At 47.7% G+C, this 13,997-nt stretch overlaps 1 protein-coding gene across 1 annotated transcript in view; it reads left to right on the top strand.

Annotated features, from left to right (window-relative positions):
* Nucleotides 1-13,997, top strand: part of ARHGAP26 (Rho GTPase activating protein 26) — a 440,213-nt gene that overhangs the window by 345,564 nt on the left and 80,652 nt on the right. Inside the window, exon 19 of the mRNA XM_062188919.1 lies at nucleotides 817-955. Within this exon, the coding sequence (XP_062044903.1) occupies nucleotides 817-955 (139 nt within the window). The remainder of the gene's footprint in view (nucleotides 1-816; nucleotides 956-13,997) is intronic.

Raw genomic sequence — 13,997 nt, 5'->3', positions numbered from 1 at the left:
GCAGTCTAGAAACGTTGTGAAGTGGTTGCTAAGAACCGGGACAGTGGAGCCGGCATCCGCAGTGCCAACATTGCAGTGTGGGCACCAGCTCCAGTCCTGGCTGCTCCACTTTCAGTCCAGCTCCCCGCTAATGGCCTGGGAAAGCAGCGGAAGATGGCCCAGGTGCTTGGACCCCTGCACTCACGTGGGAGACCTGGATGAGCTCTTGGCTCCTAGCTTTGGCCATTTGAGGAGTGAACCAGTGGATGGAAGATTGCTAGATCTCTCTCTCTCTCTCTCTCTCTCTCTCTCTCTCTCTCTCATTCAGACTTTCAAATAAATAAATCTTGAAAAAAAGAAAAAGCAAACTAAAAAAAAAAAAAAATGAACTGGGACATAGAACCGTTAGTAAAGAAAGGTAAAAAGGTTTTGAGCTATTGGCTCTGAGCGATGGCAGCCATCTTCAGTGCCCCCAACAGACAGCAGCTTGGATTTCGTACCCTGGGCGCCTATCATTCCCCCCATCCCACCTCACCCCACCTCACCGCACCCCACCCCCAGAGAGAGCAACCACAGGGAGATGAGCGGAAATCCGGGCAGAAGGGGTGAGAAGTAGAAGCGAGCGGTTACTGAGCTCTGCGAGGGCTCCCGGAGAGGCTAGTTCATGGCGCTTCCTGGGAACCAGTGTTTCAGATGAAGTCCCGGGCAGATGGCGGCGGTCCTTTCCAATCTTTTCTCGCGGTCTCAGACTCCACCGCGCTGCCTGCCGCGCCGCGCCGGTTCGGGCCTGTGCGCTCTCGCAGAAGCGTGTAACCTCTTGTGAACCTCTGTTGGCAGATCTTCAACACCGTGCCCGATGCGCCGCTCACCGGCACCCAGCTACATCTGTCGCGGAAGAAGAGCGGCGATGCGAAGCCCCCGTCCTGCAGCGAGAGACCCCTGACGCTCTTCCACGCGGTGCAGGCGACAGAGAAACGTAAGTCCCGGTGCTCAGGGCCTGTGTTGTGTGCGGGGACAGCCCCAGCCTCCTCCCAGGCCCCACCCAGGCCTCTCCCTGTGTCCTGCTGGCCTTTGGTGTCCCTGACGAGTGTGTGTGTCATTGTGCCGTCCCAAGCCCCACGGCAGAGCAACCCTCCCAGGACAGGAAGCAGAGGAGGAGACTCTCCCTGCAGCTTTCTGGGCGCGCACAGCTGAGCCGCTTCCTCCCGCGCCGGGGAGCATCGCCCCTTTGGCTCCCCCTTTATTAGCAACTCCCAGGGACCTGATTTCCTCCCTTCTCTGCGGTTTTCTAGTTCAGCGCTTCTTAGTCTGACTCATAGGGCTTCCTAGACTGTGCCTCCGTGAGGCTGGAACCTGCTTGTGCCCGCCTTTGCTGCTGCTCTCCTACACCGCCTCTCACGGGGTCTGCTACATAGTTGAGACTTAAAAGAAAAAAAACAACACTTGAAATCAGTTCATCAGAGAAGGATCCTCCTTGTTGCAAACAGCAGGTGTTATCATCTTTCTCCCATCCCAGGCTTTCTGAGCTCTTGGCTGTGACCAGGTGCTGAGCCCTTAAATAGAGTGTTGTTCTAGCTTCTGTAAAAAGTAGTCCTGTAATGGAGCCACCAAGGCCTCCAGCTGTGCCAGAGATAAGTGGAGAGGCGTTCTTGTGCCAGCCCTGCCTCGGTTCCAGCCTTTTACCTCAGTTTGCTCGTCTGTAAAATAGGGATCTTAGTGCTCACCTCATCGGAGAGTTGTGAAGATTAAATGAAATGGTTCAGTACCCGAGAGTGGCTGCTGTCTTTAGTGGTTATCGTTGAATCACGTGCAGTTTGCAAGGCTGGTACATTCACACAGCCAGCGTTTACAGGGTGCCTGCCGGGGACCGGCGACAGAGAAGCTGGGCGTGTCTTTCCGGAGCTTTACCTGTTCTAGAGGTGTGTGCCTGCTGAGAGGTGCGATGGAACAGTTAGCTCACACCAGCTCCAGGTTGCCAGGGTACGCACCCTGTCTCTGCCATGTGAGACTCAGGAGGTACTGTCACATCTCAGGCCTAACCTCCTCTTCTGGAAAAAGGGGTAGCGGTTTCTACCGCATAGGGCTGCTGTGAGGATTAAACCACTTCTCCCAGGCAGGTGTGGTGACACCACAGGTTAAGCCACTGCTGGGGATGCCGGCATCCCTTATAACCGTGCCACTTTGAGTCCTGGCTGCTCTGCTTCCTGTCCAGCTCCCCGTTAATGTGCCTGGGAACTGCAGGGGATGGCTCGAGTGCCTGAGTCACTATCACCCACATAGGAGATGCAGATGGAGCTCCTGTCTCCTGGATCTGCCCTGGCTGCCCCCGGCTATTGGTGGCCATTTGGGCAATGAACCAACAGATAAAAGATCTCTTTGTCACTTGTTCTCCTTCTCTCTCTCTTTGCCACTCTGCCTTTCAGATAAATAAATACGTGTGTAAAATAAAATAGCACTTCAAACGGTGCCAGGTGCAGAGTTGAGTGCTCATTAAGTGCTGAGTGGCGAGGTGGCGTCGTCATCATCATCCGACCCTGCTAACCTGTAGAGGCAGAGCAGGGCAGTGTCTCCTTTTGCTCAGCATCGCACTGACATCTTTCTTTGTCATAAAGAAGTTTTTTTAATCCCACTGTATTTCAGAAGTTTTGACCTTCCTTATCATGACTCCTGAAACCAAGTGTTTCTCACCCCCAAAACTTGCTGAATCTAAAGGTTTCATGGTATCCCATAATACAGCTGCACCTCAGTGTATTTAGAATCATTTGAGTTGTTTCACTTATTTTGCTTTTAGTTTATTTTGTTTATAGTCAAGCTGCTGTCATCATTGTAGCTCATGAGCATTGCTTAAGATAAACTCCTGTGGAGCTGGCATGTGGCTCAGGGGATTAAGTCACCACTCATGTTGCCAGCATCCCATATGGACACTGGTTCGAGTCCTGGCTGCTCCACTCTCATTCCAACTCCCTACATAGAACCCCTGGGAAGGCAGCAGATGATGGCCTGAGTGCTTGGGCCTCTGCCACTCACATGGGAGACCCGGATGGAGTCCAACAATAGCTTGTGTTGCTGGCCAACATGTGCTGGGGTCACTCTCATGGTGGCAGACACATAACCAGGTCCTCTGCAAGGACACCAGGCACACTTGCAGCAGGACTGGCCTCAACCACATCTGCCCAGTGCGTGAGGCATCGGACTTCAGGGCGATGTGCACCTCAGGTTTCCAGGAGAGCCACGGGCACTAGCGTTTTCTACTGAGCTGTGTGCGGTGCACATGGAGATGGACCAGACAGTGCCTGTCCTTCCCCCTTTGGCTTACCTAGTGCTGGGTTTGTGGTGAGGCTGCAACAGCTCGGGGACAGGTCTCCAGGTATACTTGGGGGCATGTAAGAAGGAAGATGGAGATGAGCAGAAAATCAATCAGATCTTTGGCCAAGATTAATTTTATCACATGAGGCAGAGGCTGAAAGTTGAGGACGCGTGAGAGCAGACCTGTCTAAGCTGCAGAACAGTCAGCAACGTTCCTGTCTGCAGACAGTGGGCCAAGGGCATGGGGTGGGAAGAGAGCAGCACTTTGCTCATGTGCTGGGAAGTCTTCCTGGAAACAGGGCTGAGCTCTCCAGTTGTGAGATGCTCGGATGGTGGGGGGCATGGATAGCTTCCTCTGCTCCTTGGAGAAGAGACATTTTAATGGAAAAGTTGTGTGTGTATGTTTGAACCTCAAAAAAATTCAAGGAAAATGGAGTACGTTTTGAGGCAAAACAATGTTGAAATCCATGCATTGTGTTTTTCATAATACCAGTTTTCCATGAACTTTTTGAAGACTCTTCCACACTTAGTTTTCAATATTTTTTTTGCACCAAAATACAGTTACCTTTTAAAAAATTACTTATTTATTTGAGAGACAGCAAGAGAGCGCCCATCTCCTGGTTCACTAACGAGGTGCCTGAAACAGCTGGGGTTGGGCCAAATCTCCCAAATGGGTGTCAGGGAACCCAATTACTTGAGCCATCACCACCACCTCCCAATGGTCTACACTGGCAGGAAGGTGGATTCAGGAGCTGGAGACAGATTACCAAACCCCAGTCCTCCAATGTGGGCCATGCCTGCCCCTAACCTTATCTTTTAATTCCATTTTCCCTTGAGCTTTTTGAAATGCCTTGTATACATATGTATATGAATGTTTAATTGGAATAATAAATATGAAAGTATATATGTATTTATCTATGTAGGCTGTCTTCCAAACAATTAACTTTTGTTATTAATTTAAATATTATTAATTAATTATGATTATAGTAAAAGTTTTCTACACTATAATCCACAGCATAAAAATGCTCAAGTTTTTTTTTATGTACTCAATTAGAAATGGGTTCCTATGTTGTGAATTGGCTATTTAGATTGCTGTAGAAACTCACTGTTGATCTTTTGATTTCTTGCTGTGCACTCTGGGTTCATTGCGATGCCTGCCAAGATTTGATGCGACTTTGCCTTTCTTGCCACAGAGCAGATTCCCTTTTACAAGGAGTGCACCATATGGACAAACACACATACAGCCACTTGCACAGGCACACATACCTCTCCCCTACCCTCAAACTAGCCATTTGCTATTTTTTCAGAGCCTCCTTTCTTCTTAAGTCCGTGCAGGTGATCTTTTTTGTGTTCACTTAGGCTCCTCTTTTTACTTCCTGAGGTGCTAACATTCTCTCTGCATTCCATTGGCCAGCCTTCAGTTGAGTCCCTAGCTGAGATATGCAGTGGACCTGCAGATTCCCCAGTGGCTCCTCTGGGTGTGTCCCTTCAAAGGTCCCAGTTGTGTGCCAACAGCATACGTTCTTCCCTCACCTCTGCAGTGCTCCTGCTCTGTGCAGGAGTTAGAGCCTCTTCTCTCCCTTAAAGGTCAGTCTGCCAGAAGTCTTAGCATCAGTTTGCCATTCGCCTCCCTCTTCCCAGAGGTGTCAGCTTGGGAGTTCCATTGGCCCATTCCTCTGTCTTTGCACCTGTGCTGGAGGCTCATGGAACTATCTGGCATGGTACGTGATATATGTCTTATTTCTAGAACAAGTTGTCCTTCTGCCTAGGTGAACCAGTTGTACATCCAGGAGCTTGCACACTGTTCTCTCTTAATCTGTGGGCATGAGTGGGGTCTTCTTTGGCGGCCCCTTCCGTGTACCTGAAGTTCAGTGGTCTCTTCCTAGTATGAGGTGCTGGAAGCTTTCTTATGTTCTTGGCTCTTCACAGCAGCAAACATGGTAGCAGCAGGACTAGGAATAAAATGAGATTGGCTTCTGAGATCAAAACTTGTTGGAGAAGAGCAAAGGGAATAATTGAGAAATGCACAATTTAAAATATCAGGGGAAAAAATGCAGATTGTCTGAAAACCAGTGAATACTCTTGAGAAGGAGGCTAAATATCGTTATTTGTAGTTGGTCAAAACTGTTGGTCGAATGGAGGATTTTGAGAATGACATTACGGGCAAAGGGCCCAGTCTGGCTGAGAGGACCAAAGGGTGGTCTGTGCTTAACAGAGGGAGCACAAGGGGAGAGTCTGTAATTAGCAGTGGGTAGCTCTTGTCTGTAGAACTGGGGGGGGGGGGGGGATGGTTGAAAGATGATTTCCAAAATTGGACTTGGCAGACATTTTCCCTTAGAAGTATTTTGTTTATCTTTGTTTAAGACAGACGCAACTGCATAACAGATCAACTTGTTTCTCAGGCTGGCCATGTTCCTTTGATCTTTAAAATTCCATGCAATGAGTTCTGTCCCTATTGTACAGTTGTAGGGGGATGAGATTTATGTCGTGTGGTTCTCAGGGTCACACAGCAGTTCATACCCTCGTGCTACCTGCATGCTACCTTGCTACTCCGTCCGTGACCTGAGTTCCCATTTTGGTTGTTGGGGGAGTGCCAGAGATGTGGTTCTTCGAGGGTTGGCTACTGTGGCATGGCCTACAAACACCACCTTTTTGACAAGGAAGATGTCTCCAGTTTCACTTCTTTTTTAAAAAAAAAAAAAGAAAAGATTTTATTTATTTGTTTGAGAGGTAGAGTTACAGACAGTGAGAGGGAGAGACAGAGAGAAAGGTCTTCCATCTGCTGGTTCACCCCTTAGACGGCCGCAACAGCTGGAGCTGCACTGATCCAAAGCCAGGAGTCAGGTGCTTCTTCCTGGTCTCCCACGTGGGAGAAGGGGCCCAAGCACTTGGGCCGTCCTCCACTGCCCTCCCAGGCCACAGCAGAGAGCTGGATTGGAAGAGGAGCAGCCAGGACTCAAACCGGCTCCCACATGGGATGGCGGCACCACAGGCAGAGAGGATTAACCAACTGCGCCACAGCGCCAGCCCCCAGTTCCACTTCTGAGCCTGAAGTGTGACCTTCTCTTAAGCTGGGATTTACCTGCAGGGAGTTGGAAGGCTGCTGGGGGAGGCTGCGTGGCTGCCTTTGATCCAGAACCTTGAGGCCAAACTAGAAATGGAACCTCATTCAATATAGGCAGTAAAAATAAAAATAATTATAGCCTAACGAATGTGCCAAGCAGCCTGCTAAGCCCATTATTATCTCATCTCCACAGCTGATAATAATTCCATGAGGTAGAGTCTCGCATTTTATGGACTGGTAAGTTGAAGCTAGCGAGAAGAAGCCGTCACACAAGTAGCAAATGGCAGAGGAGGCATTTGTCCCCAGGTGGCCTCCCTTCCCTGTGCCATGCCACCTCTGCACGGTGCCCCAGAAGTGAAGCCCTGGCTAGACGGAGTCCCAGAAGCAGTGGCAGCCATCTGTCCCAGCTTCAGTTGCACCCTGTTGAACGGGCTCCCGATGACACAAACTGGCAGGATGCAGCCCCATGGCGGCCCCCCTCCAGATCTAGCACCAGCTCTGCAGAGAGCAGTGGCTTCCACAGCCGGGGTGAAGGCGCTCTCTCGTGTGCAATCACCTCTGAACAGATGGAGCGAGGTTTCTCGACTGTGCTGCCAGACGAATAGCAGTGGAGGAGATTACGGCTTAATCTCCAAGTTTCCACACAGATCCATCATTCGGCATGGCTAGGTGAACAGCGCTGACACACGAGCTGTGGACCTCTGGGCAACTGTAGACGGTAGAGCCAGCAGCACTGGAGAAAACCGCCAGCGAGGGCTTGTACCCATTGGGTTTTTCCCAAGAAGTCTCAGAGTGACCTTTCTAGCTTTTTCATCCCAAGTTCTTGGTCTATACATCAAGATGTGGAGGCAGGGCTCTTGGAACAGTGTTCTTGGACGTGCATATCCATTCGCCTTTAGGGAGCTTGTAAAACACACAAGCCTGGTCCCCTCCCCTCCACATTCGGAGTCAGGAAGTCTTGCCTGGAGCTCAGGCACTGTGATTTTGGAGTCAGGAAGTCTTGCCTGGAGCTCAGGCACTGTGATTTTGAAAGCAGCCTCGTCATACCAGCTCAAGGTGCAGACCCGCTGGCTTAGCTAGGTGGGCCAGTCAGCGTTGTTTTCCATCTGTTGTTACCAGGACGTCTCTGTGAGTCCTTGTCAGGATTTGGAGCAGCGTGGCTTGCTAGTTGGAAGTGGTGGCCTCACTGTCAGCCCGAGTTGTTTCAGGGCCGTCTCCATCAGCCACCGGCTGTGGGACCTGAAGTGTGTGACTTTGCTTTCCTGAACCTCCATGTTCTCATCTGTAAAATCAATCACTGGTAACAGCTGCCTTGGAGCGACACGGCCGTGATGAAGTGAGCCGGTGCATGTAAAGTCCTTGACACTGGGCCTGGAACATAGCAAGCACCTAATAAATGTTAGCCACGGTGACGATGATTATCAGCAGGCTTTAGTTTTACCTTACAGTTAACTGAGGAAATCGTGCCCCTCTCCAAAGGACAGGCCCATAGTGAGGGAACCGCAGGTTTGCCGTGGCCCCAGAGGGAGCCTGTTTTATACTTGAATGCAGCTACAACAGCAGCCTGGGCGTGAGGCACTGTGTTGGTGGGGTGGGGACAGGCGTGGGTTCTTGGCGTTGGTTTCACATAGATCATGTTCACTAGCTGCTGGGATTATGGCTCTGATTAATTCTTTTAGTCCTGTTAATGCACCCCGGGCCCTCTCCCAGACAGGCCCAGGTGGAGAATTCAGCCTGTGTGCTTCTCATGTGTGTCTTCCTCGCGGAGAAAGAGCAGGGCACTGGACTCAGCGATGCTTCCATCACGCCTTCCCTGGGCTTTCAGTGCCAGGCCTGGACGCGCGCCTCTTCTCCTGTTGCCGCTGGAGATCCTGGGCGCTCTGGACACACCTGTTTGCTTTGGCAGCTGACATGTTTGTCCACGCAGATTCCTATTGTCGCACAGGCTGCCGAAGGTGTAATGTGGCTCTTGGCTTAATTACATGTGGTTTCTATGTGTGACTGAAAACCACACAGTTGATGGAACCATTTTAAAAAAAAAGAAGAAGAAGAAGAAAAGAAACACTGTGGGAACCTCACGGCAAGAAAGTTCTAGACAGATGATTAAATGACAGAAGTATAATAATACCTCGTGGCCCTGGCATTGTCGCTAAGTGAAGACAGCAGATAATGCTGTATCAGTTATGACGTGAGCCTACTTCTGTTGAAAGGGAAGAATCCGGGCATATATAAGACATCTGTTTCCCTATGGGTAGCAGCACAGCTAATTCTGACAGTGATGTGTCAGAATGAGTGTAGCTGGAGGGTGGCTCAGAGGGGATATTTTTTTGTATTTGTACACTTTTCTGTAACTTCTCAATTGGAGAGGAATACATATTTATGAAGTCTTGAGTTATTTTTAATAAAAACAAAACTCCCAACTTGTACATTCCATTTACTATCTTGAGCCCATTTTACAACGAGCCATGGGATAACAATAAGTAAACGTACAGTTTCCTTCTTTGTAATGAGCCGTAGAGAGAGTGCTGTGTGTAGGGGCTCCCACTGGAACCAGGCAGTCCTAAGTTAAAGGGACAGCAACTCCACTCAGAAGTGTGTTCTCAGGCAGACAGCAGGCCTGTGATGTGAGTAGTGAGTGTCCATTGAGCTCATCAATCGGCTCCTTGTTTAGCCTCTTATTAAAAGCGCTCTGCTCCCTTGTGGTTTTTTGAAATGGTGCTGTTGCAGGGCCGGCTTCCCCACAGGTGCCTCATGTCCAATCCTGTGAATCAGTTCCATCCCAGGGCAGCCACAATGACTTCTCCATTCTCCCGTGAAATGCAGTTTTATTGGCATTTTTTCCCTCTGCAAAGAAAGGGGCTGTTACGAGTGCTGTGGGGAGAGCGTCCATCAGTCAGTCCACACAGGATGAAAATCAGAGGTGGTTTTGCAGAGGACCAACCTGCCCAGGGTGTTAGCGCATTTACTCTGATCAAAACCACAGACTAGCTGTGTGGGTTGCTTCTTATCAGTCAGTCCACTGAGCCATCTTTGCTTAAAATGCTTTTTTTTTTAAAGATTTATTTATTTGAAAGTCAGAATTACACAGAGAGGAGAGGGAGGGAGAGAGGGAGAGAAGGAAGGAGAGAGGGGTCTTCCATCCGCTGGTTCACTCCCCAGTTGGCTGCAATGGCTGGAGCTGCGCCAATCCGGAGCCAGGAGCCAGGAGCCAGGAGCTTCTTCAGGGTCTCCCACGCAGGTGCAGAGGCCCAAGGACTTGGGCCATCTTCTACTGCTTTCCCAGGCCACAGCAGAGAGCTGGATCGGAAATGGAGCAGCTGGGACATGAACCAGTGCCTTTCTGGGATACCGGCACCGCAGGTGGCGACTTTACCTGCTATGCCTCAGCGCCACCCCTCAAAATGCTTTTTAAGATTATTTTTTAAAACTTTTACCCAAACTCTTTTTGTGTGCCCAAACAGATTACCCGAACGGCTATTTAGGATTATTTGTCTCATCAGGAGAGAGACTAACTCAGCATGCAGTCAGACCACTTCAGGTTTCGGGGTGGCGTGGCATGCTGCTATCATCAGGAGCCAACGCCACGCTCGGGGGAATTGCTCCAGAAAGTCGGATTCCAAACTTCTCATGCACTTGGGTGTTTCCCAGAGATGGAAAACTCAGAAACTGCTGTGCACTCATGATTTTTTTTTATTGCAAAATTCATTAAGCTGCCATGCTATTATCCTATCTTGTCAGGATGATACATTACAGACCTCATTGCAAAACTTCTAACAAGCAAGAGAAAGTGCACCTCTCTCCCATCCACAGCCCCGGAAAGCCTCTGGGTGTTTTGCTTATACCTTCTTATTTCTTTGGTCTAAAGCTCTCCCTTTGCCAAACGTCCATCTGTCTGGTAACTCCCTCCTCTCCTGCTTTGATTGTGCAGAAAGAGCGTGGCCTCCTTTTGGCTGTGTGCAGCATCCTGAGTTACCACTGAACAACAGCCCTCTGCCTCTGTTTTCCCACCTCTAGTCTTAAGCGTCACGGCAAGGTGGTTGCCAGCCTGTGTCCTGACAGACTCCTTCCCCCAAGTGACGCTGGAGACCTGCGCTGCCTATTTCCCCTCCGGTTTTGTGTTTTCAGTGGGCCAGACGTGCTCAGGCCTGCCAAGACGTGTGAATTTGGCTTGGCTCTGCCTGTGCTTTTCTGGCCTCGCCTCTGGGGCCCGTGATAAACAGAGATCCTGCCTCCCTTATGTGACGGGGTTACCATTAGAGTGAGTCGGAGTCATTTGGTAAATACGGAAAGTGAAGTAGCTTAGCTCCCAGATTTCCATGGCAACTCCCAGAACAAGTACAATATCACCAAAATTATTCTAGCTTTCCTTTTTTAGTTGCAATGATTTGGTTGCATACTCATGTTTTTCCGCTCCTGATTTGTACAAAAAAAAAAAAAAATGCTGCCCACTGTCACAGTATTTGGTTTCAAGGATGTTATTAGTCCCTGTCTGAAGTGCTCGGAAAAAAAAAACCAAAACAGGTGCACAAAACTATCCCTTTCTCTTCCAGCAGCATAGACTTTGATTGTTTATTATTCCATTATATTTATTCTTACCTTGCAACCATTGGTGGAGTTTAGTATATATGATATGTGGATTAGCCATCAGGAATGCAGGTCTAATGCTGAACTCACAGGGTGCTGTGCGGGAGGCTTTGTGGCCAAAATGTCCCCACCCTCAAATAGTCTGTATCCATAAGGGCCAAGTCCATGTCCTGCAGGACATAGGGTCATGAAAGCATCCAGTGCATGTTTACAGTTGTTTGAGGATTTATTTTTATCATTTCCTCATTTCTGGGCTCTTAGCTGCTCTAATATAAAGGTTCTTGTTGACAGACATGTTTGAGGAAGGCAAACATTCTCACTGACTTCAACCAGTTTAAGACTACTTCTGAGTGGTGGGCATTCTTTGTCATTTTATCATTTCGGTGCTTGGCTATGGTCTTAGGGATTTGACTCACAGCTGGTTGTTGTTTTTCTTTTGAAGTCCACCAGCCTGTAATTTTCTTTCCTCTGGCGACATCATTGTCCTTCCTATACCTTCTGGTGAAGATGCCAGAGCTGGACTGAACCATTGGTGACTCAAGGCAGTCGAGCTCTGTTATTTGAATTACTTGATTAATTTTTATTTAACAGAGGAGGAAAAACGTCTTCTAGGCTACCTAATCTTATGATTTTGTGTCAGTAGCAGGTACTCATTTGCCCATCTAACTAAAAAGTCCTGTTTCGAATGACATTCCTTATCGTTTTTTCTTTCTGTCTGTCTTTCTCTTCAGAATTTTGTCTCAGTATAGTTGGCATAACCATTTGCTTTGCTATTGGTTGTGTTCTCCACCCCTTCTCTGGAATATTCCTCACCTTCCTCCTTAACCCCCAATCAGGATTGTCAGCATTGCAGCACAGCTCTTCCACCTGGAAGTTCCTGGTCTCATTATCTGAGATTGCAGATAATCTACAGATAAAGAGACTTAGCTGTAAAGAATTGGGGTAGTCTTGTGGTCAGGGAATGCTAAGTTTCTGGATTCCCTTGTCATATGGTCCATCAAGGCATACCAGTGAAGAGTCTGTCCCGTAGGATACATATTGGGCAATTGTGATTGCAGATTATGAAATCTTAATGCTACGTTTTTTGTTTTCTTCTTGAACAGACAACTCCTTTCCCCGATCTTTTGCTTTTGAGCTTCTTCTCTTGTTGTTTGACTTTACCAGGTTGTAGGTCATGCTGCTGGGAAAGAAGATAGATAGATAGATAGATAGATAGATAGATAGATAGATAGATAGATAGGTCATGCTGCTGGGAAAGAAGATAGATAGATAGACAGACAGATAGATAGACAGGCAGGCAAGCAAATAGATACATAGATACATATCTATACATGTATCTATCTATATCTGTATGTATATTTACATATACATTACATTTATATATATATATATATATGTCAAGTAGAACCTATATATCTTAAACTAGGATCTCAAAAATAATTTCTTAAAGAAAAAAGACCTCTAATGACATCCAGTAGATGAAAAGCTAGAAATCTCCAAGCTCAGTGTTGGGGTAGCCACTTGTTCACTCTGTTGACTTTTCTAGTTCACAGGGTCTGCGTCTTCCTCCCCACGCCCTTTGTCTAGTGGGCTTATTCAGAACAAATATTCTGTTCTGTTTGTTGCAGTGTTCCCCCATCAGCTCACAGAGAGGCTCAGTCTGGATAAAGTGCAATAGGAGATATGTTATTAAACACTTCTGTCCCAGTATGGTTTTTAAAATCAAATTTCATGGAGGTCCGGCACCATGGCTCACTTGGTTAATCCTCCGCCTGTGGTTCTGGCATCCCATATGGACACTGGGGTCTAGTCCCGGTTGCTCCTCTTCCAGTCCAGCTCTCTGCTGTGGCCCGGGAAGGCAGTGGAGGATGACCCAAGTGCTAGGGCCCCTGCACCCACATGGGAGATCAAAAGGACCTGGCTCCTGGCTTCAGATCGACGTAGCTCTGGCCGTGGCAGCCATTTGGGGAGTGAACCAATGGAAGGAAGACCTTTCTCTCTGTCACTCTCTCTCACTGTCTAACTCTATCTGTCAAATAAATAAAAATATCAAAGTTCATGAACATCGGATTGTGGTACTTTATAAAGCAAAGCATCGTTATGTAATGTTATCAGCTGTGGTTTTGAACTTTTATCAAGTGTCTGGTAGTAGGTTGCCTGGAGTTGACTACAAAGAGTGGACATACAAGGGGTCTTCAGAAAATTCATAGAAATGCATTCTTAAAAAATTATGCAGTAATTTCACTGTTTTTGCACCAAAAGAAACATTTCCCTTTTCTGCAACCTTTTGGAGGTATTGTCATACAAAGGAATAAATATGTGCAGATTAATAAATATTTTAGTATATGTCTAAATAAAGTAGAAGGAGCTAGTGAAGGGGTCTGCTCTCTATTCGGGTACTGTGTTTGGTACTCAGTAGATTTGCAGTAAACATTTTCTGAATAATTGAAAATTCAGGAAGGTTTCATCTTAGACACTCCCTTTTCCTAACGAATAAGGGAGAAAGGAGGGAAAATATGTCCTGACCATTAAAGTATTATTTGTGTATAACATTCTAGATTGTTAATCTTTATATAATAAAATCGTAATATATTTTTAAAGAGATATTGTTGGCCCAAGTGCTTGGGCCCTACACCCCATGGGAGATCAGAAGCACCTGGCTCCTGCCTTCGGATCAGCGTGGTGCGCCGCCGCAGCGCACTGGCCGTGGCGGCCATTGGAGGGTGAACCAATGGCAAAAGGAAGACCTTTATCTCTGTGTCTCTCTCTCACTGTCCACTCTGCCTGTCAAAAAAAAAAAAAAAGAGAGAGAGATTGTTCTCAGTTTTTAGAATCGTGACCCGCCCCCCACCATGGACAAGTGAATATAATCACTAGAGAAGTAGGGTCTCTAGTTATGTTTGTCTATTTTCTCAAAATTACATCAGGCAAACTTAGTCCCTCAAGCTTCTCATCCTGGAGTTAAAACCATGCACCTCTCCTCCCATTTGAAGCAGAAAATGTCTACAGTTATGGCTCCAAGAACTGTTGTCCTAGCTTTCCTGCTTTATATGGTAGTCATGCG

This window comes from Lepus europaeus, chromosome 4, assembly GCF_033115175.1.
Source record: "Lepus europaeus isolate LE1 chromosome 4, mLepTim1.pri, whole genome shotgun sequence".
NCBI classification, from domain to species: domain Eukaryota; kingdom Metazoa; phylum Chordata; class Mammalia; order Lagomorpha; family Leporidae; genus Lepus; species Lepus europaeus.
The sequence above is the reverse complement of the archived record's forward strand: the minus strand, read 5'-3'. Positions and strand labels throughout refer to the sequence as shown.